At 32.4% G+C, this 17361-nt stretch overlaps 2 protein-coding genes and 1 long non-coding RNA gene across 6 annotated transcripts in view; 1 reads left to right on the top strand and 2 right to left on the bottom strand.

The window, feature by feature from the left end:
- Positions 1-553: 553 nt before the first annotated feature.
- On the bottom strand, positions 554-10559 carry LOC141461653 (leucine-rich repeat transmembrane protein FLRT1-like). 2 transcript variants are annotated; one of them, XM_074142858.1, is made up of 8 exons: positions 10416-10559; positions 7214-7479; positions 6872-6989; positions 6595-6792; positions 6307-6488; positions 6024-6222; positions 5529-5710; positions 554-2380 (listed from the first exon to the last, which is right to left on the bottom strand). In XM_074142858.1, the coding sequence occupies exons 2-8, from the start codon at positions 7471-7473 to the stop codon at positions 2122-2124; spliced, it is 1398 nt and encodes a 465-aa protein (XP_073998959.1). In that variant the 5' UTR covers positions 7474-7479; positions 10416-10559; the 3' UTR covers positions 554-2121. The 2 variants fall into 2 exon arrangements, with proteins under 2 accessions (XP_073998959.1, XP_073998958.1); XM_074142857.1 differs by having other exon boundaries at positions 10380-10529.
- Positions 10560-13669: 3110 nt separating this feature from the next.
- Positions 13670-16389, top strand: LOC141462039 (uncharacterized). Its single transcript, XR_012463086.1, has 2 exons — positions 13670-15495; positions 15683-16389. It is a non-coding gene; the product is annotated as an uncharacterized lncRNA (long non-coding RNA).
- The window catches only part of Bcat (Branched chain amino acid transaminase), a 62165-nt gene continuing 60838 nt past the window's right edge, over positions 16035-17361 (bottom strand). For all 3 annotated transcript variants that reach the window (XM_074143610.1, XM_074143609.1, XM_074143612.1), the window contains one exon: positions 16035-17359. In XM_074143610.1, the coding sequence (XP_073999711.1) occupies positions 17171-17359 (189 nt within the window). In that variant the 3' untranslated portion in view covers positions 16035-17170. The remainder of the gene's footprint in view (positions 17360-17361) is intronic.

Here is a 17361-nt window from a genome sequence, read left to right on the forward strand (position 1 = left end):
TAAGTCCAAAGCCTCTAATAGTCAGTCTAAGGCTAAGTCCAAAGCCTCTAATAGTCAGCCTAAGGCTAAGTTCAAAGCCTCTAATAGTCAGTCTAAGGCTAAGTCCAAAGCCTCTAATAGTCAGTCTAAGGCTAAGTCCAAAGCCTCTAATAGTCAGTCTAAGGCTAAGTCCAAAGCCTCTAATAGTCAGTCTAAGGCTAAGTCCAAAGCCTCTAATAGTCAGTCTAAGGCTAAGTCCAAAGCCTCTAATAGTCAGTCTAAGGCTAAGTCCAAAGCCTCTAATAGTCAGTCTAAGGCTAAGTCCAAAGCCTCTAATAGTCAGTCTAAGGCTAAGTCCAAAGCCATGCCAAATTGTCTAAGTATGAATCTGAAGTTTAATTGCAAGGATACAAATATTTTAAAATAAAGTCAAGCACGTGCTGATTGTAACTTTATACCTAATTGTGAAGAGACAAAATTGTTAGTATTTTAATAATTACTTTTATGGACTAGAACTCATTATTGTATGTTTTTGTGCTACTGTCTTAACTGTAAATATAAGAATATTTTATTGTTTTTATTTATTTTTTTTTTATCAATGGCATTCTAAGTGTTGGTGGCGTCCGCCATCCCTTTAGATTTCCTGCTTTTACTATTAATTATTAGTTTCAATATTATTTTTAGTCTGCTCTCCCAATTTTTATTATTTCAGGAAGTAGAGGCAGTATTATCTTCAATCTGCTCTCCGATTTATGTTCTTTTAATGTTTCTTTATTAAATTACTGCCCTCTACCTCTAAGGTATAGCTATTTCAGAGTTTTTCAAAATCTAACTCTTGTCTTAATTCACACAATAAAATCATATTTTAATTTCTTATGGAAAGTACTCAAGATTTAATAACCATAATACTTATTTTTAAAGAGTTAAGACCTAACACAAATTAAAAAAGAATAATGATAATTTGTTTTCCATTCCGTACTAATCTTCAATAACTCTTATTATTTCAATATTATTTTCAATATGAATCCATAAAGGCATTCATATTTACTCGGTCAGTCCGCTTACTATCCTCTGAACTCTTCATCACCTTACTATATTGGCTCCTCTTCCAAAAATTTGACATTCTGGATCCGCCACTCTTTTTTTGGTTTAACCTATCATTAAATTAATCATTGCGATTATTTCGAAATGATTCTAATGATTGTCTTTGAATGCTGCATATTCATAAATAGGAATACTAATTTTTATTTATTTATTTGTTCAATGAACTATGTTGAAAATAAACTTTTCTAGTACAATAAACGTTTTATTTTTCAACTATAATAATAATAATTAATATTTTTTAATTTTATAATTTTTAAGGCACGTCAACATCTGAGGTTGTTGGCGCATGGAGCTTTACCTAATTCACTGCCGGCTACTGGACAGTGTTCTCCCGTTACAGACAACTGTAATAATTCCATTGCCGGACAATGAACTATAAGAAGCACCTAGGAAGATAAATCTAAGGGCTTATAGCTGGATTCGTACCTGGGGTCTCCACGTTGGAATCCAGTATAGCTAACCACTTCCTTTCTAATCCCTTCTCTTATTATTATTGTAAATATACTTATTATTATTATTATTGATATTAATATTGCGAACAAATATTATCCATATTTGAACCGGTTAGCAGAGAATAAGATAGCTCAAAAGTCACATAGGTAAAGTTAAATATTAACATTGCTACCTTTTAGTTATTTAAATGATTATTCTGGTATTTTTTACTAATTCAAATTTAATATATTGTCTTACAAATTTTTACAAATGTGTCTAACTGAAAGTAGCTTTTACAGACAAATTTTTTTTCAACTATTTTCCCAACTAAATTTATTATTATATTGTTATTAGGATTTATTTGAATTTGATAGTTAATTTTACTAAATAAAAAAATATTTTTCAAGTGGGGCTCGCTATATTTTTCTGTCCAAATGGCTTCCAACCTCCTTATGCCGTGTATACGATTTTTGTGAATATCATATGTTTCTCGAAATCTATACATCCTCAAAAGATTCTTAACTAATAGCACTTAATTTAAATTTAAAAAATTAATTCTAGATAATAAAAAATTGTTTACGATTTTTTTTTTTGTTATTTTGTTTTTTAGGAAATGGTGTCGACAAATGAGGCTCTATGGTAAGAAAATCGCACCAAAGGTGAGGCATTTCCATAGACTCGCTGGTAAAATGCAAAGGATGCCATTGCTAATGGAATGGACATCAATAATCCAATCAATATGGCAACCAGCACTAGAGAATCCTGTTCGGGTCGACTGCCTCTTGAGTCTAGACACCGCATATCTACGCCAGTCTTAGTCAGATTCATCAATAGCCGGCCTCTCATCTCTGTAGGCTCTTCACACCTGCGAAAATAGGAAATCCAAAACAGAGAATAGAGAAAAACTTGTAGTTTCATAACAATATATACAGCAGGTGGTAGATTTTTAACTGTACATTGTAATGACTCAGGCACTTCAGAGAACATAAACATGCTAGTAGTCATGCTTAATATCATATGAAGCTGAGTGTAACAGTTTAGAGCAATGCTTAGTTTTCCCTAAATATAAAGGTAGTAGATCTGATTATAGTGCTGTCTTGGGCTACATTAGGAGCTTGCTTTCATTACCCCATATTGTTCATGATAGATTTAAATATGGGACTGAATTGGAATAGTTTTAAAAGAAGGCAGCATTTTGCTTAATCTTAATAGGAGCTCCATCTGTGTGTTGCAATGAATACAGACTTTTGAGCTATGCTTCCTCCTAATATTACATGGGTGATAGATCTGTATTCCTCACTGAGTTTATGCATAATTAGAGGCATTCGTACAAATTTTGCCGTAATAAGATCTGTATTTTATATTAGCTGAGACAGCATCAGATGCAAAGTTGCAACTCCCTTAATTAAAACTGTCCGGTAGGACAGTTGTATAAGGGTTGACCATCAAATACTGCACGAAAAAGTGTAACGTTGAAAAACACCCAACTTTGACAATTTTTTTCTATTTTTCTATTAAAGATAAAATTCCCAAATTTTCTTTATAATATAGGGCAAATCCTCCTTTATAACTGTAATTTTTTTGCAACCACCCAGATCTAATAGGTTTCGAGAAAAAAGTTGCCGAAAATGAGCAAAAACGGCTTTTTCAAAAAATGTTCTTGTTCTTGTTCTTCTTCTTCCTCTTGTTGTTGTTGTTGTTCTTGTTACCTTTTTTGTAAACAACGTAGCGCCTAAACGCGTGAACCGATTTTCATGAATGAGGTGTCATTCGATTCGGAATTTTATGTAGATGTGCCTTTTGGGGGTCTCGGCCCTGTACATCGAATGGGAGAGGAGTTAGCCCCCTTTATGTAAGGCCCCCTCCAAAATTATTATTACTAATTACTCTGTAAATCTTGGCCCGATTTTGATAAAATTTGGTAGGATGATAGGGTTAGGGCTCCCCTACCTAACAATAAAGCGACGATCTGCTCTTACACTTGTTAAGGGGAAGTATAGCAATCGTTTCAAATTATCGAAACGTGAACCGATTTTCATGAATGAAGTGTCATTCGAATCGAAATTTTGTACAGATTTGTACTTTAAAAGTCTCGACGCTATGCCTCATAAGGAGGGGAGTTCGCCCCACCCAAATAAGGCCCTTTCTAAAACTATTATTACCAATATTTCTACAAAGCTTAGTCCGATTTTGATAAAATTTAGCTCAAATAAGTGGTTAAAGCTCCTCTACGTGGCTGTGAAGTGCCATCATGCTCTTACACCTACTAAGAGGAAGTACTGCAATCGTTAAAATTATCAATGAGTGAACCGATTTACATCAATCTTTGCCTTTTAGGGAGAAGTACTGTAATCGCAGTTTATTTTTCTTGCTCCTCTTAAAAGGAAGTACTGAAATCGCAGTTTAATTTTGCTATTTACGTACAAATACCTTCCTATTTTATTCAAAACGCTTTCTCAAAAAAATGGTTATTGAGGATGGTTTGGGGACCGCAACTATAATCATTCTTTAAAAAGATCTCTCCAGTGGTAGTTACGGTTCCGATTTAACACCTTATCAGGTTATAATGATAGAATAGCTTATTCCAAATTTTAAAAAATCTGTAAAGCAGACGTAACTTTGCAAATAGACAAAAAGGAAAATCTATCCAAAAGGTACAAAAATCTCCTTAACAAAAACTTACAGTTTTAAAAGTTAAGTATAAGGGTTGATTAAACGCCAAAAGGTACACAAATCAGCAGTTCCCAACATTTCATTAATACTTCATTGATATAATTTAAGTAATTTTACTGCATTAACTTTTCCTTCACATTTTTTAGAATTTATTAGATGTCACAGACCCTTATGCTGGCCAGTTCATTCATAATATTTTTTTATTATAATTATGATAAAATGAGTGATGAATTATTCTGAGTAGTCACATATACATGCATGTTAAAGTAGAAAAAAACAAAGTTAGAGTCGGCCACTTTTTAAATTTCAATCACGGAGGATTCAAAACAATATTTCAGTCTTAAATTCGTCTTACCGAAATATTCGTGAGCACAAATAACATACATTTAATAACAAGTAGATTATTCAACAATATTTACTCATTTCTCAATTGTAATTTAATTTAGTCCCCCTAATTTTACTTATGGTAAAATACTGGAATAATTAGCTGTCCTAAAAATATGCATATCTTTATTTTCTTTATTTTATATTACATATATATAACATTGTGGGAAGAACACCTAGATTGAGAATGTAATTGAAGAAAACTATATTATTTGCGATAAAGCCAGATTATTTATTACTTATTATTACAAACGTTTGACTACAACATAAAATAACAATTACTTTAATCGAAGAATGAACTTAAACCAATGATTTTTATTTAAAAATAAAAATAAATGCATAAAATCATTGATGTAAAAAAAGTTTATGAATTTTTTAGCCTCTTATTTTTTTTATATTTTTTATAACGTTTTCTTTTTCACCTGTGATTAATAGTTTGATTATTATAGATAAATAGATATTACAGTCAATCTAAGTTAAATGGTGTGCTACTTGAGTAAATATTTTGTAGACGAAAATGGCCAGCATAAGGGTCTGTGACATCTAATAAATTCTAAAAAATGTGAAGGAAAAGTTAATGCAGTAAAATTACTTAAATTATATCAATGAAGTATTAATGAAATGTTGGGAACTGCTGATTTGTGTACCTTTTGGCGTTTAATCAACCCTTATACTTAACTTTTAAAACTGTAAGTTTTTGTTAAGGATATTATATGAGGCTGATCTGTACTCTGCACTGACTTAGCATATTAGAGGTATGGTCGAAGTTCCTCCTGCTAGAAGTGGTGTTGTACTGTTCTGATGGAAGCTTATTTAGACGAATGTTCCAAGCTTAACTTAATGCTGTATAGTTGACTGCTTTGAAATTTGAATTGGCTTAGGACACATTAGAAGCATCCTCGATTTTATCAAAATGTGCATTACGATAATATAGTGGGCATGGTTATGTTACTTACATCATATATATTGCTTTCTTCTTGTTGACATTCATGAAGTGTGGCATCAAGGTGGATAGAAACCATTGGTTCTCACAGTCGCAAATCCAAGGATTCATGGAGACGTCCAGCTCGGTTAGGTGGTCCCATCTGGCTACGAAGCCTTGACCTAAGTACCCTAGCCGATTGTTGTTAATGAAAAGCTGTAATTGTTAATGGAAAAGCGAAGTGATAGAAAAGAGTCGTAAAAATGATATCGTATGCCTATCTCATCTTTGAAAACCTAGTTGCAATGTATATAGTTTACTCGGGCACAGGGATCAATATTTTTTGAAAGTTGATAGTAAAAATGGCTTCCTTGAAAACATTTTTAATATTAATAAGTATCTCACACATGAAATGTTTATTGTTCAAGTGTGAAAAGTTTAGTATCCATTCATGAGTCCAGGTTTAGAACAGATGAGCGTAATGAGGATGTTTATCTAAGCAGCAAGATACAAAATGAAGTTCTCTCACCTTCGACAAAGGTGGCCATGATAATTCCTTCGTCTCACCACTAAATGCGTCCTCAGCAATCGAAGTCAACTGAGGACTGTGTGTAATAGATAGTTCCTTTAAATTGGCCAAATGTTGTAAAGCACCCGAGCCGATCTCCGCCAATTTTGGCATGTCGTTCATATGTAATACCTCGAGATTCTTCAAGCTGGGGAATATTCTGAGGAGAGAAAATGTGGAACGGTAGATTGATTTTTAAAACTCATTGGGTTGAAAAAAATTTACTAATAATATGTTTGCTCACCTGATTTCTAAAATTGGATTGTTATCAAGTATTAATTCACGCAAGGATTCCTCAGATTCGCCCAAAGATGGTGGAACCACTTTAAACTGGTTGCTCGACAAATTCAACGAGTCTAGATATCTTGGAGTATGAAGAAACGTAGGTGGCAATCCGGACAGCTGCGTTGATGATAAATCTAATGTCTGAAACGATAGAAGCATGGTCTCAAAATATTTAGCTACAATCTAAGTGTAGTTATGCATGCATTCTAAGCTTGGACTTGGTAAAAAAAGACTTGAATAACTTTACCTGTAGTTTCAGCAATGATCCAACAGCCACGGAAGTTGGCCTATCGATCAGTTTAAATGGGTTTGAGTCAAGACTGAGATGACGTAGATTGGGCAAATGCTCAAAGAGGTCTTGGTGTAGTGTGTGCAACGAGTTGCCACTGAGGCGCAACACCTTGAGCGAGCTTAATGGCTCGTAAGCTAGAGGTGAGTAGCTGCCCTGAAAGTATACGTAATGTAGGGTTAGAAGTGGGGTCCAAGCGGCTTAGCCTGAACTATACCCTCACCACAATATTTACCATGAATATATGCGGAATCAGATCGTGTGATGTCAAATGGTTGTGACTCAGGTCGATTTCTGTCAGATTTTTCACTGCTCTAAATGTAGCTACGTCAATGGATGCGATACCATTGTGACTGGAAACAAATAGGTTAGAGATATAAAGTGAGGTTAGTTAGGTTAGGTTATTTTTGGCATATTTTGACTAGGAAGACTGTATGAGCAAAAGTTGCATAACATGCTAGGCTGGTTTGGATGTAGTTAGCATAAGTTATTACCAAAGGGCTATTAACTAACCATACTGAAAATTATTTAGGCATTGGAACCCAGTGTCTCAATAATTTAGAAATGCTTCACTTACCGAAAACTTAACTTCGATGCCGTCATCACCGGAAATGGTTTTAGATGCACAATTGAGTTTCTATCAAAGATGACATCATTGAATTTAAATCCTTCAATTGATGAGTCATTTAGATGATGAGTCAAATTTCTATGTGAACAGTCTAAATCTTGGTAATAACACTTGCAAACTTGACAAGCGTATATTGTCACGTTGGCCGCTTTAACAGTTACAACAGTGTAACACAGCAATGTTGCAGCTAGGAACACCAACGACTTCATTGTTATCTGAAAAGAACAACAAAGGTCTCCGTTCAAACCGTGAATTATACTTAGACATGACGACTAAGAGTGATCTCTAAAATTTAGCATCATCTTACCCCTCAGAACTGAGCTAAAATCAATTAATACAGGAAAATTATTCAAATGAAAATGATAGACGTAAGCATACTTATCAGCTGTACCACATATACATACATATGAAAGTCTTTTAATAATATTTCTAAATCCCGAAACCTTTTATAAAATTGCTCGGTAAAGTCACTACTTCCAAAGTACTGATTTTTGAGATGATAAAAACATACACTGTACAAATGTGATCATCTTAAAAATCAAGCTCAACGTTCTAGCTTTTTTCAAAAACCCATTAAAATCAGTTTCTACTGAAAAAACATCTATTACAGACAGACCTTTTTTTGTGAGTTGCATTCTTCTTTCCTTTATTCGTTCAAACTCGCATTGAACCGAGGAAATTAGATAAAATATGCATTAATGTTGCAATTATCAAGTTTTTAGAATAAACTTTAAATATAACTTTTTAAGGAAAGAATATATTATATTTAAAACAAAAACTTATTCGTACAATAAAGTTAGAATATAATTTTTCAAGAAAAGAACACGTATGTTTTAAACAAAACATTTGTATTCCAGTACTCCCCTTCATCCAAACCTTCTGTTGAAATTCTTCTGCACTATAGAAGGTCATCCTAACCCACTCTACCATGAACTAGCCATCTATAATCCTTTACTAGAATAAACATGTCTACTAACAATCTCCACTAGCTGCAGGTTTTTCTCTCTTTTTCCCACTATATAATTCTCTTGTTATCATCCTAAACGACCCTAAACTATGTAAGAAGTTTTTACTTTTAATACATAGCAACTTTTTTATTTATGTAAGATATATGTATTTATTTTCAAATAAAGTTTACATCTATCTATTATCTATACATATTTGTATGATAAACTGTTAATATAATTTTACAAACTGAAAACGTTGATAAAATTAGAATAGGTAACTGAAATTAAACTAACTAACACGCTAACTACTATCCATTAATGAATCAGTCCTTTGAAAATTATTTTAAATAATTTTTACTTTCTTCAACTAGTTTACATTTAAAGCTAACTTATAATAGAACACAGGATATATTTTATTCTTAAGGAATACATACTGTAGTAATGAGTTTGAACATGTACCAAAAAGAAATACAATAAAATTAATTTATGCAGATTACATTTCAATAATTTAGCTAGAAAAATAATAAAAAGCAAAGTCATTATAAATGTTCACGCAAAAAACTAAAGCAAACCTTTTGGGTATCAATAAAATACAACTGAACCAAAATAATAATAAGTAAACATCAAAAAAAAAAAATGAATAAAGCCTGACTTCAGTTACTAAACCCCAATCTTAAGTTTCTTATGTATAGACTATGTAAACTAATCTATAAAAACAAGCTATTCAATTTATCTATTGATAACTTGTATCAGCTGATTTGTTGTATTTGGAAAATTATTCATAAAACTTTTTACATATTTGTGTCTATAAAATCAATCGGGCATTCTATTATGAAGTGTAGTATGCCATCTTTTTTTTTAAAGCTAATATTGATCACAATAATGGTGTATTACTTTCTGTCTTGGTTAAATATTTTCAACTAGCTAAAGAAATGAAATTGATAGATTTTATTTGAAAAGCATTATAGTAAAATAAGTTTAACACTTATTTGAAAAAAAAATTCATTACGTCGTTCACTTTCAATGGCTACGAATGCCATATTTGGTAACTTACTTTGGAGCAATGGCATTTTAAACCATTTTTAACAAATTTTGGAATATTATCTCTCTATAGAAGCTATAGTCGTCACTGGCAAAGTAATAAAATTAAAAAATAGAGAGAGTATTAAGTCAAAAATTGGTCAGAATATTATTCTCAATTATTAGAAAATTACCCCTTTGATATTAATATGTATTTGTTTTTTCCAAATTCTTTAGTGATTTAAAAATTGTTCTAAAATTTAAGTAATTGATATTGGAAATCAGATATATTAAAATTTTCAACATATGTCGATCAAAAGAGCAGTTTCACTTTTTTTTGAAAAGTCTGCCAGTATAATAAATTCTGAGATAATTTAGGGGTAGAAGTGTAAATAAGATAAAAATGTGTTTTTTTTTTAAACTACAAGTTTTTACTTTTTCCCAAAAGTAAGAGAAGGTATTTGATTGGTTTCGTACATATTTACGATTGTGAGAGAGAGGTAGCCGAGCGGTTAGAGGCGAGACCCTGCGAAGCTAATATGTATTGTGGTACTGGGTTCGATTCCCAGTCTATAGGCCTTAGATTTTATTTAATGGTTAATGAAAGAAATTTAAAGTAAAGTATTTTGCTAGTCGCCTCCGTCCACGACACCTAATTTGGTAGTTGGACGTTAAGCCTGCCTGAAAAAATAGGCGATTACTTTACTTTTTTTTTACTACTTTATATTATACATATTTATTGTTATAAAATAAAGTATTTATAATTACTAATTGTCACTGTTGAATCTTTGAAGAGAGTTAAGAGAAATTTTCAAGAGAATTTTAATTATTTTAATGCGATTAGAGAAAGTCGAGTGAGTCACATAAGTCAAATATTAAATTTGAACGTTCCTTGATATCCCGGTTTTCCTAATCTATTCATAGAAACTATTTTCTTTAATCAACGAACCTTAAAACGCTAAATTTATGAATACCCAAATCCTGAAAAATGGAAACGATTGCAATGTTTTTTTTCTTTACTAGGGGCAAAACAATGTTGAGTCGCAATTTCCTAAATATGCAGTTAATTTAGGAGTCAATTTAAAAAATGTGTATTAAGTTTTTAGCCTTCTCACTGTATACAAATTATTTTAAAAAATATTGCTTACCGTAAGTAGTAATGCAAAAAAAAAAAATTAACACACCTTATGTAAGTATTCACTGCCAGTAACCAGCCAAATACTTCAAACTTCTTTCACAGGTGAGATAAGGCTCCTTATCTCACCGAGTTACAAAAATTAAACACATTGGCTGCTGATAAGGGATTACAGTCTTAATTATATTAAAACTTAATCAACACATTAAAATTTAAACATTCATGACTCATAAATCGATATTAGAACAGAATTAACAGCGTATGTGATTAGAATTGTTATAATTTAAAGGCTAGTCGCCATGATGTCTGAATAAAGTTACAACTTAAATTGTTGAAAATTTGTAGGGGACTGCAGTACAAATGATATAACAATATATCTTTTTTTTACTATTATCTACTTTAGCTATTAAAAGTTTGGTCATATTTCTTTGTTATATTATTATTACTATAATTATAGTTACTATTTTGGACGTATATTGTTGGCATTGGCATTGGTCACATAGACAATTAATATATTGTATATATAGCAAAGATAAAAAATACCTTCCAGAGCTAATATATTGAAAAGTACAAAATCTGATACCTGGAAATGTAACTGCCTCATTCTAGACTTTATCTCACATTCTGCTTTGCTGTACATGTTAGTAAAAAGGAGCTGCAGGTAAAGAAATATTATTGAACGTGGGCAATTATCTTTTTAAAAAAGCTACATCTTACCACCCCAGATTATTATGTAAGAGTGGATCCATATCCAGTTGAAATTATTTAAAAAGATGGTTGATTGGTGGTTATCTTAATTGAAGAAGCTGAACAGGTAAATTCCAAAGATCTGCTTTAATAGACTGATGATTCTCTCGGACAGCTTACCATTCATAACTGGCCAGACAAGATCTAGTCTTTACCATTTATCTCCTCTCACTAACTCTATTAGTATTACCCTGACAATTTTTTGTTCATGATTATCCAGAATATTCACTGAGTTGTACATTAGTAAAACCCAATTTGATTTAAGAAACACTAGATCAGTTAATATTAAATCCTAATTTATTTAATCCTAATTTTTATTTAGAAATGTTATTAACAAAAATTTATTTCTAGTCTAATCCTCTTTATTCTAGAACGCTTAATCATTAATCCATAAAATAACAAGAGTTTCATTAAAAATGAATTTACAATCTACTCATTTAGAGGTGACGCTGCTACATAATAGACTTAATTTTATTTATTCATTTTTATTATTTTAAAAATGTTATTACGATAATTATTAGTATTTTATATTTAATTAATAACATTGTAATTCTTTGTATTGCACGTAGGCTCTCCTCTTTTGCTCAGAGTATTAATTTCTATCATTTTTGTAGTTCTTAAAGAATAGTACTAGGGAGCAAAATAAAAGTTTCTGTCTTTATATTCTTTGTTAGGCAATAAGCTTTAAATTTTCATTTTTAAAATAATAACATTTTTTTCCATACTTCATATTAAATTTATTTAAGTTATTTTCTGGGTTCGCTGCTCAATGTGAGAATTGGGATATTAATTGTGAATAAAAGCAAGGTATACTTTTACCCTATAATTTGTATTTTATTAATATGGGACGAAATCAATGTTTTTTTTTCTTCTTTCTTCATTCACAACGAACCAATTAAAAAAAATTAAATTAATCATCATATCTTTGGCTAAGATGATCTAATTTATTTTGAATCGAAGTTCAGAGAAACGCCCTCGTTCAGCGCCACTGTACACTCCAGAACTGAAGTGGCATCAATAATTGATTACCATCCAATAAATGAGAGCTAAAAGCGCGGAAAATGAACTGAAAGCTGAATTTTAAAACAGCATACAAGACAATGTTCTAATACGATAGTAATATATTGTTCTGAAGATAGATGCAGAATGCAGCTGGCCGTTTGTGAAGTCTGGCAAATTGTGCAACTTATAACCAACCTAGATTGTTAACTTACTTTTATAGAAATGAAATTCCTGTTCTCAATCACGAAAATTAAAAATATAAACTAATTTTGTACGAGTAGCAAAAGTACAACCAAATCCAGAAAACTACATGGCTTTAGGAATCAGCTGAGATTAAAGTTAACTTTTTAAAAGAAAATATAAATAACAGCAACTGCAATACTGCTCTTATATTTGTTTGTAATACCTGTGCATAAATTGTCTGTGTTAAGTTTATCTCCTCTCTTTCACTTTGTAAAACACGTGTAAGAATACTTTTTTTTAAAAAAAATTATTTCCTCGTTGGAAAGCACTACCATGATGGACGATACTTTAACTCTGCGGTCAACGAGTCCACCATCTTAGCTCAGTTCAAGATGAAGAGACTAAGCATCGCTGGGAATATAACAAAAAAACAGATCCGTCTACTAACGAGCTCACCAGGCCCCAAAAAAAATTGTGAAACCTATTTTTACAGCTTTTGGCCAGCGGCCACAGCTAACTGACCTATCTTGTTATTCATGTGCCGTAGTGATTACAATGCGAGCCTCCTTGTCTTAAGAAGTTGAGTGGCTAATCCTCGAGGCCTTCTTTCCGTAACAATCTCCACAAACCAGCTTCTCTTACATTTTCCTTTCCAGTAAACCTAACGGCCCAATTCTCCTCAAAAACAATTGGACCTTTTAGATTTCTTTAATTGCTTCTGCAAAATATCCTTACCTTCTAAAATTTTCACTCTGAATTACTTTCCTTTACCGATAATACACGCCCTCGTCCACCATGCCAAGGTTCCTCCTAGACCAAAAGTGACCAAACCAAATGATCTTGTGGACTAATATGGAAATTCATTATAAGCCTGCGGGCCACTCATAAAAGTTTAGATTTACAAAAACTTTTGGCAGTGGAAATTCAAAAAAGAATTATTATTATTTTTATTAGTATTCATACAAATAAACATAAATAATATAATAACGGCAATTAGGGAAGGGATTAGCTATGAGGTTAGCATACTGGACTCCCACGCGGAGGTCCCGGGTTCGAATCCAGCAGCTGACCCTTAGATTTTCTCTTCCTAGGAGCTTCTTACAGCTCACTGTCCGGTGATGGACAGTGTTGTCTGTAACGAGAGAACACTGTCCGGAGGCCGGCAGTGCACTGGAAAAAGCTCCGGGCGCTAATAACCTCAGCTGTTGATGCGCAAAAAAAAAAATAACGGCAATTATACATGACCGAATATTTAATTTATTTAATTAGTGAGATATTTGTATCTCAATTCTTTCACTTATCTATTGCAAGTCGAACTCAATGCGCAAATATGCACAACGTAATTGATGTAGCAGGTTTTCATCCGTTTTTATGTTTGATAAATTTTATTTTCGAAAAAACGATTCGCAGGTGAATTTGAAGTTCCAAAAGCGCTTACAGCTTTTTGTGCCAGATTTCTCAATTCTGAAAATTTTTCTTTCGTGACATAGGTGTTATAAAAATCTATTATTGATTCTTGACGACTCACTAGACTCATATTTTAACATGTTTATCACTCACTAGATCGATATAGATCTAACTCACATCGATTTAACTCACATTTAACCAAGTTGGTGACTCACTAGTCTTACATACGACTATCTTACACTACATTTAACGAAGTTTGTGACTTACTAGACTTATAAAGGACCATCCTACACTCATATTTAACCATTTCGACGACTCACTAGACTTATATAGGACTTCATACTTTCATATTTAACTTATTTTTTACCGCATTACATGTAACCTATTTATGTATTAGTCCATTATTTTGTCAATCTATCTTCTACACATCTCCATGTTAGTGAAGTAATCTGAGCTACTTCTTTTTCACCTTTGCTATTCTTCTTCTCTGGTGGAACCTCGTTTTGGAGGTTGTTCCTTGATTAGAAAGATCTCCCGTAAGGCTACATTACTCAGTTAATTTGTGTGTAATTGTTTTAGTTTTGTGCATACATTACAGTAATTCTCACTTTATGTTACATCGAACCAACCTTGGATTTGACTTGCCACTTATAAAGTAGGCTAATACCATTGACGAATTGATGTAGATGAGGCATTAGGTTGTTAGAATGAAGGTGACGAGTTTCTGAAAAGTGATAATATTGTTGAAGATGGGCAGCTGGTTGGTGGAGTGAAAGTACCGAGTTTGAGTGGTAATATTGATGGTGATGAGGAACCAGCTATGAAGAATAGAATTAAGGTGCATTGGCCCGATCCTGGTTCAACCAGTGGCAAAGTTGTGGTTATAAAAATTTAATCACAAATTTTGATTAAATTAAAAAGTTTAATCGTCCAAAGTGATTAAAACTAAATTTGGGATTTAATTCAATCAATTAAAATTCAAATTATTTAATTTTAATATTAATCTCAATTTTTTTATCATTAAACATTTTAATTGATCTATTCCAATGAAATTAAAAGTGAATTTATTGTAATTTAATCAACTAATTTTGGTCGATTAAATTTCTTAATTTTAATCATGATTAAAATTAAATTTTGGTTTAATTCAATTGGAAGTTAATTGATTAAATTGTTGTCCCTCTCTGGACTGGAAATACAGCAATTCGAAATATGAAGGAATTGTAAAGCTCCAAAACTAACTTGAATTACTTTCTTATTCCTTTAGCAGACACTGTTAAAAAATATTTTTTGGACTTTACCTTGACAAGCGACTCTCGTGGAACCCGCACATTAGTCTCAAACGACTTGAATTTAACCAGAGGCGCCGAATGCTCAAAGGGCTCCTTGACATACAATCAAAACTGACTATTACAGACAAGAAATTTCTGAACTTGTCAACTATCTTGAACTATATGGAATAGCTAAGCGTTCACTTAAAACAAGATCCAGACTCACCAGGCAATCATTCTTTAAACAATCACTGATGCACCTATTTATGTGAGCAACCGTACCATCCACACCGACCTGCGAATCCCATTTTTTTCTGACCTTGACCAGATCCGCTACATCAAGTTCTTCTACAAACTTTTTCTACATCTTAATCCCTTAATGCACAACTTTTACTAATCTTTCATCGAAGCTCTTCGTACGCTGAAGCGACAATGGCCTTGTGACCATTGAATAATTGGTAATTTACATTAATGGACGCATCCAGATGGTATCGCTGGACGACCTTCATTCAAGCCCATCAAGTGATTTTGTTTAATTATTATTATTATTTTGATTTTATGTTTATACTGTGCTTTTGTACTATTGTCACATTTGCTTGCTGCGAGTCTGAAATTTGCAGTTGCAAACATTAATACAGGGGGAAAAAATTGTAGCCTAGTTTTGTACATAAAGTTAAAGTAATGACTGTTTTTTTTTGTTTGTTTTTAGGTGAGCTAAACGTAAACCAAGTTACCATGAAACTACAGTTTTAATTTTTTTTTTAGAGTATTTTAGAATAACGCAAATAACCATTCCAGTGGATGGCACCCAACAAGAAATAATAAATAAATAAATAAAAATTAGAGTAGGTAAGTTGTGAATAAAACTAGATCATGTGTTTTGCCTTTTATTTATTTTTCGATTATTGCTTCGAGATTCAAATGTATTTGATACATAGATGCACAATTTTACAAAATTTATTTGCTTGAGCATTAATTTTTTGAATTCAATTGTCCTAAAATACATAATTATTTACTTATTCTATGTTTTTTATATTTTACTCTTATGAATTTCTCGCCTGTGTACGCATGTTGTTGCCAAAACACTCTTGGTTTTGGGTGAATTTCTTAAATGGGATTTCTTTTCATTTGCTAGTTCCACTTATTACGAATATTAAGTCAGTCCGAAGTACCGTTAGTTGCACCGAGTTAGTCATGAAGTTGTCCTTGTCCAGCAACAAGCTCTCGCCATAACCAGACAAAGCGAGTTAGCATTTGCTTCTAACCTCCATCTTGTCGGATGTCCAGCGTTTTATATGGTAGAACTTAGATCAAGACTAAAGATTTACCGTACAAGTCTAATCCAAGGTTTATATTTCAATAAGCATAGAGAAACACACAGAATTTCAGAGAAAAGCTAGCCCCAAACGATGTTATGATTCGTAAGCTGAGCTTACATTTAACTTTTAGAGATATTAGACAGCCAATAACTATTGGTGAGAATAGTTCCCATCGATCAATTGTTTTAAGTCTGGACATGGCCGAACAAGAATTACTAATTCTAGTACATAGCTTTGTCATATAGGAGGGCATAATTTGTAGAGTAACAATTTACTAGGTTTTGAATTCTGTATCCTGTTGCTGTGCTGTGGGTATATATCTTAAAATTTCCTAGCCTGGTCTGCAAGTAGGTTGGCCAAATATAAGAACTTATTAGTTATATTAAAAAGCTAGTAGTTCACTTGGTTTTGAATTTATGTTTCTGCTACTATGCAGCATTTTAATATGCCTACAAGAAATAGTACTACTATTAGTAGAAATAGTATAATTACAAATTGGATGCAATGTTGAACAAAATTCTTCTCGCTCTGAAAAGCGTGAAATTATTAGCATATCAAGAACTGTTACTCCGTTTTGCGTATCGGTCCGTTGACGGGGTTTACTCAATGCCTTAATCCTTATGCCTTCGTTAGTTTAATATTAGATGGCATGTCCAACATGTTCACTAGATTTGAGAATATAAATTAAGAATGATCTGAAATATAATTAAAAGATAAGAGGGAATGCATTTGTTTTACGTGTAACTGGCATGGATTACAAAACATGCGCAAGAGAAATTATCAGAGTTAACATTGGCCTGACACCAGTACACCACCAAGCTTACAAAGAGTTTCCCTAGGATGGAAGACTATTATCTGTTCATGGGTTTATTGATTAATCAGTCAATTGGGATTGCCCATGGGTGTTCGACTGCCCCGTACTGAATGTTGTTTAAAGCAGTTAGCAGTCGGTGGTGAATTGCATCTTTCTGTAATAGCGTGGGAATTTCAATTTCAGTGTCCTGGAAAACGATGACATCAACGGGGCTGACGTTACAGGCTGTACCCGCGCCGAAAAATTCCAGAAGCT

The sequence above is a fragment of the Rhodnius prolixus genome, unplaced genomic scaffold, assembly GCF_049639745.1.
Source record: "Rhodnius prolixus isolate KJV_2025 unplaced genomic scaffold, Rpr scaffold_12, whole genome shotgun sequence".
Classification (NCBI taxonomy): Eukaryota; Metazoa; Arthropoda; class Insecta; order Hemiptera; family Reduviidae; genus Rhodnius; species Rhodnius prolixus.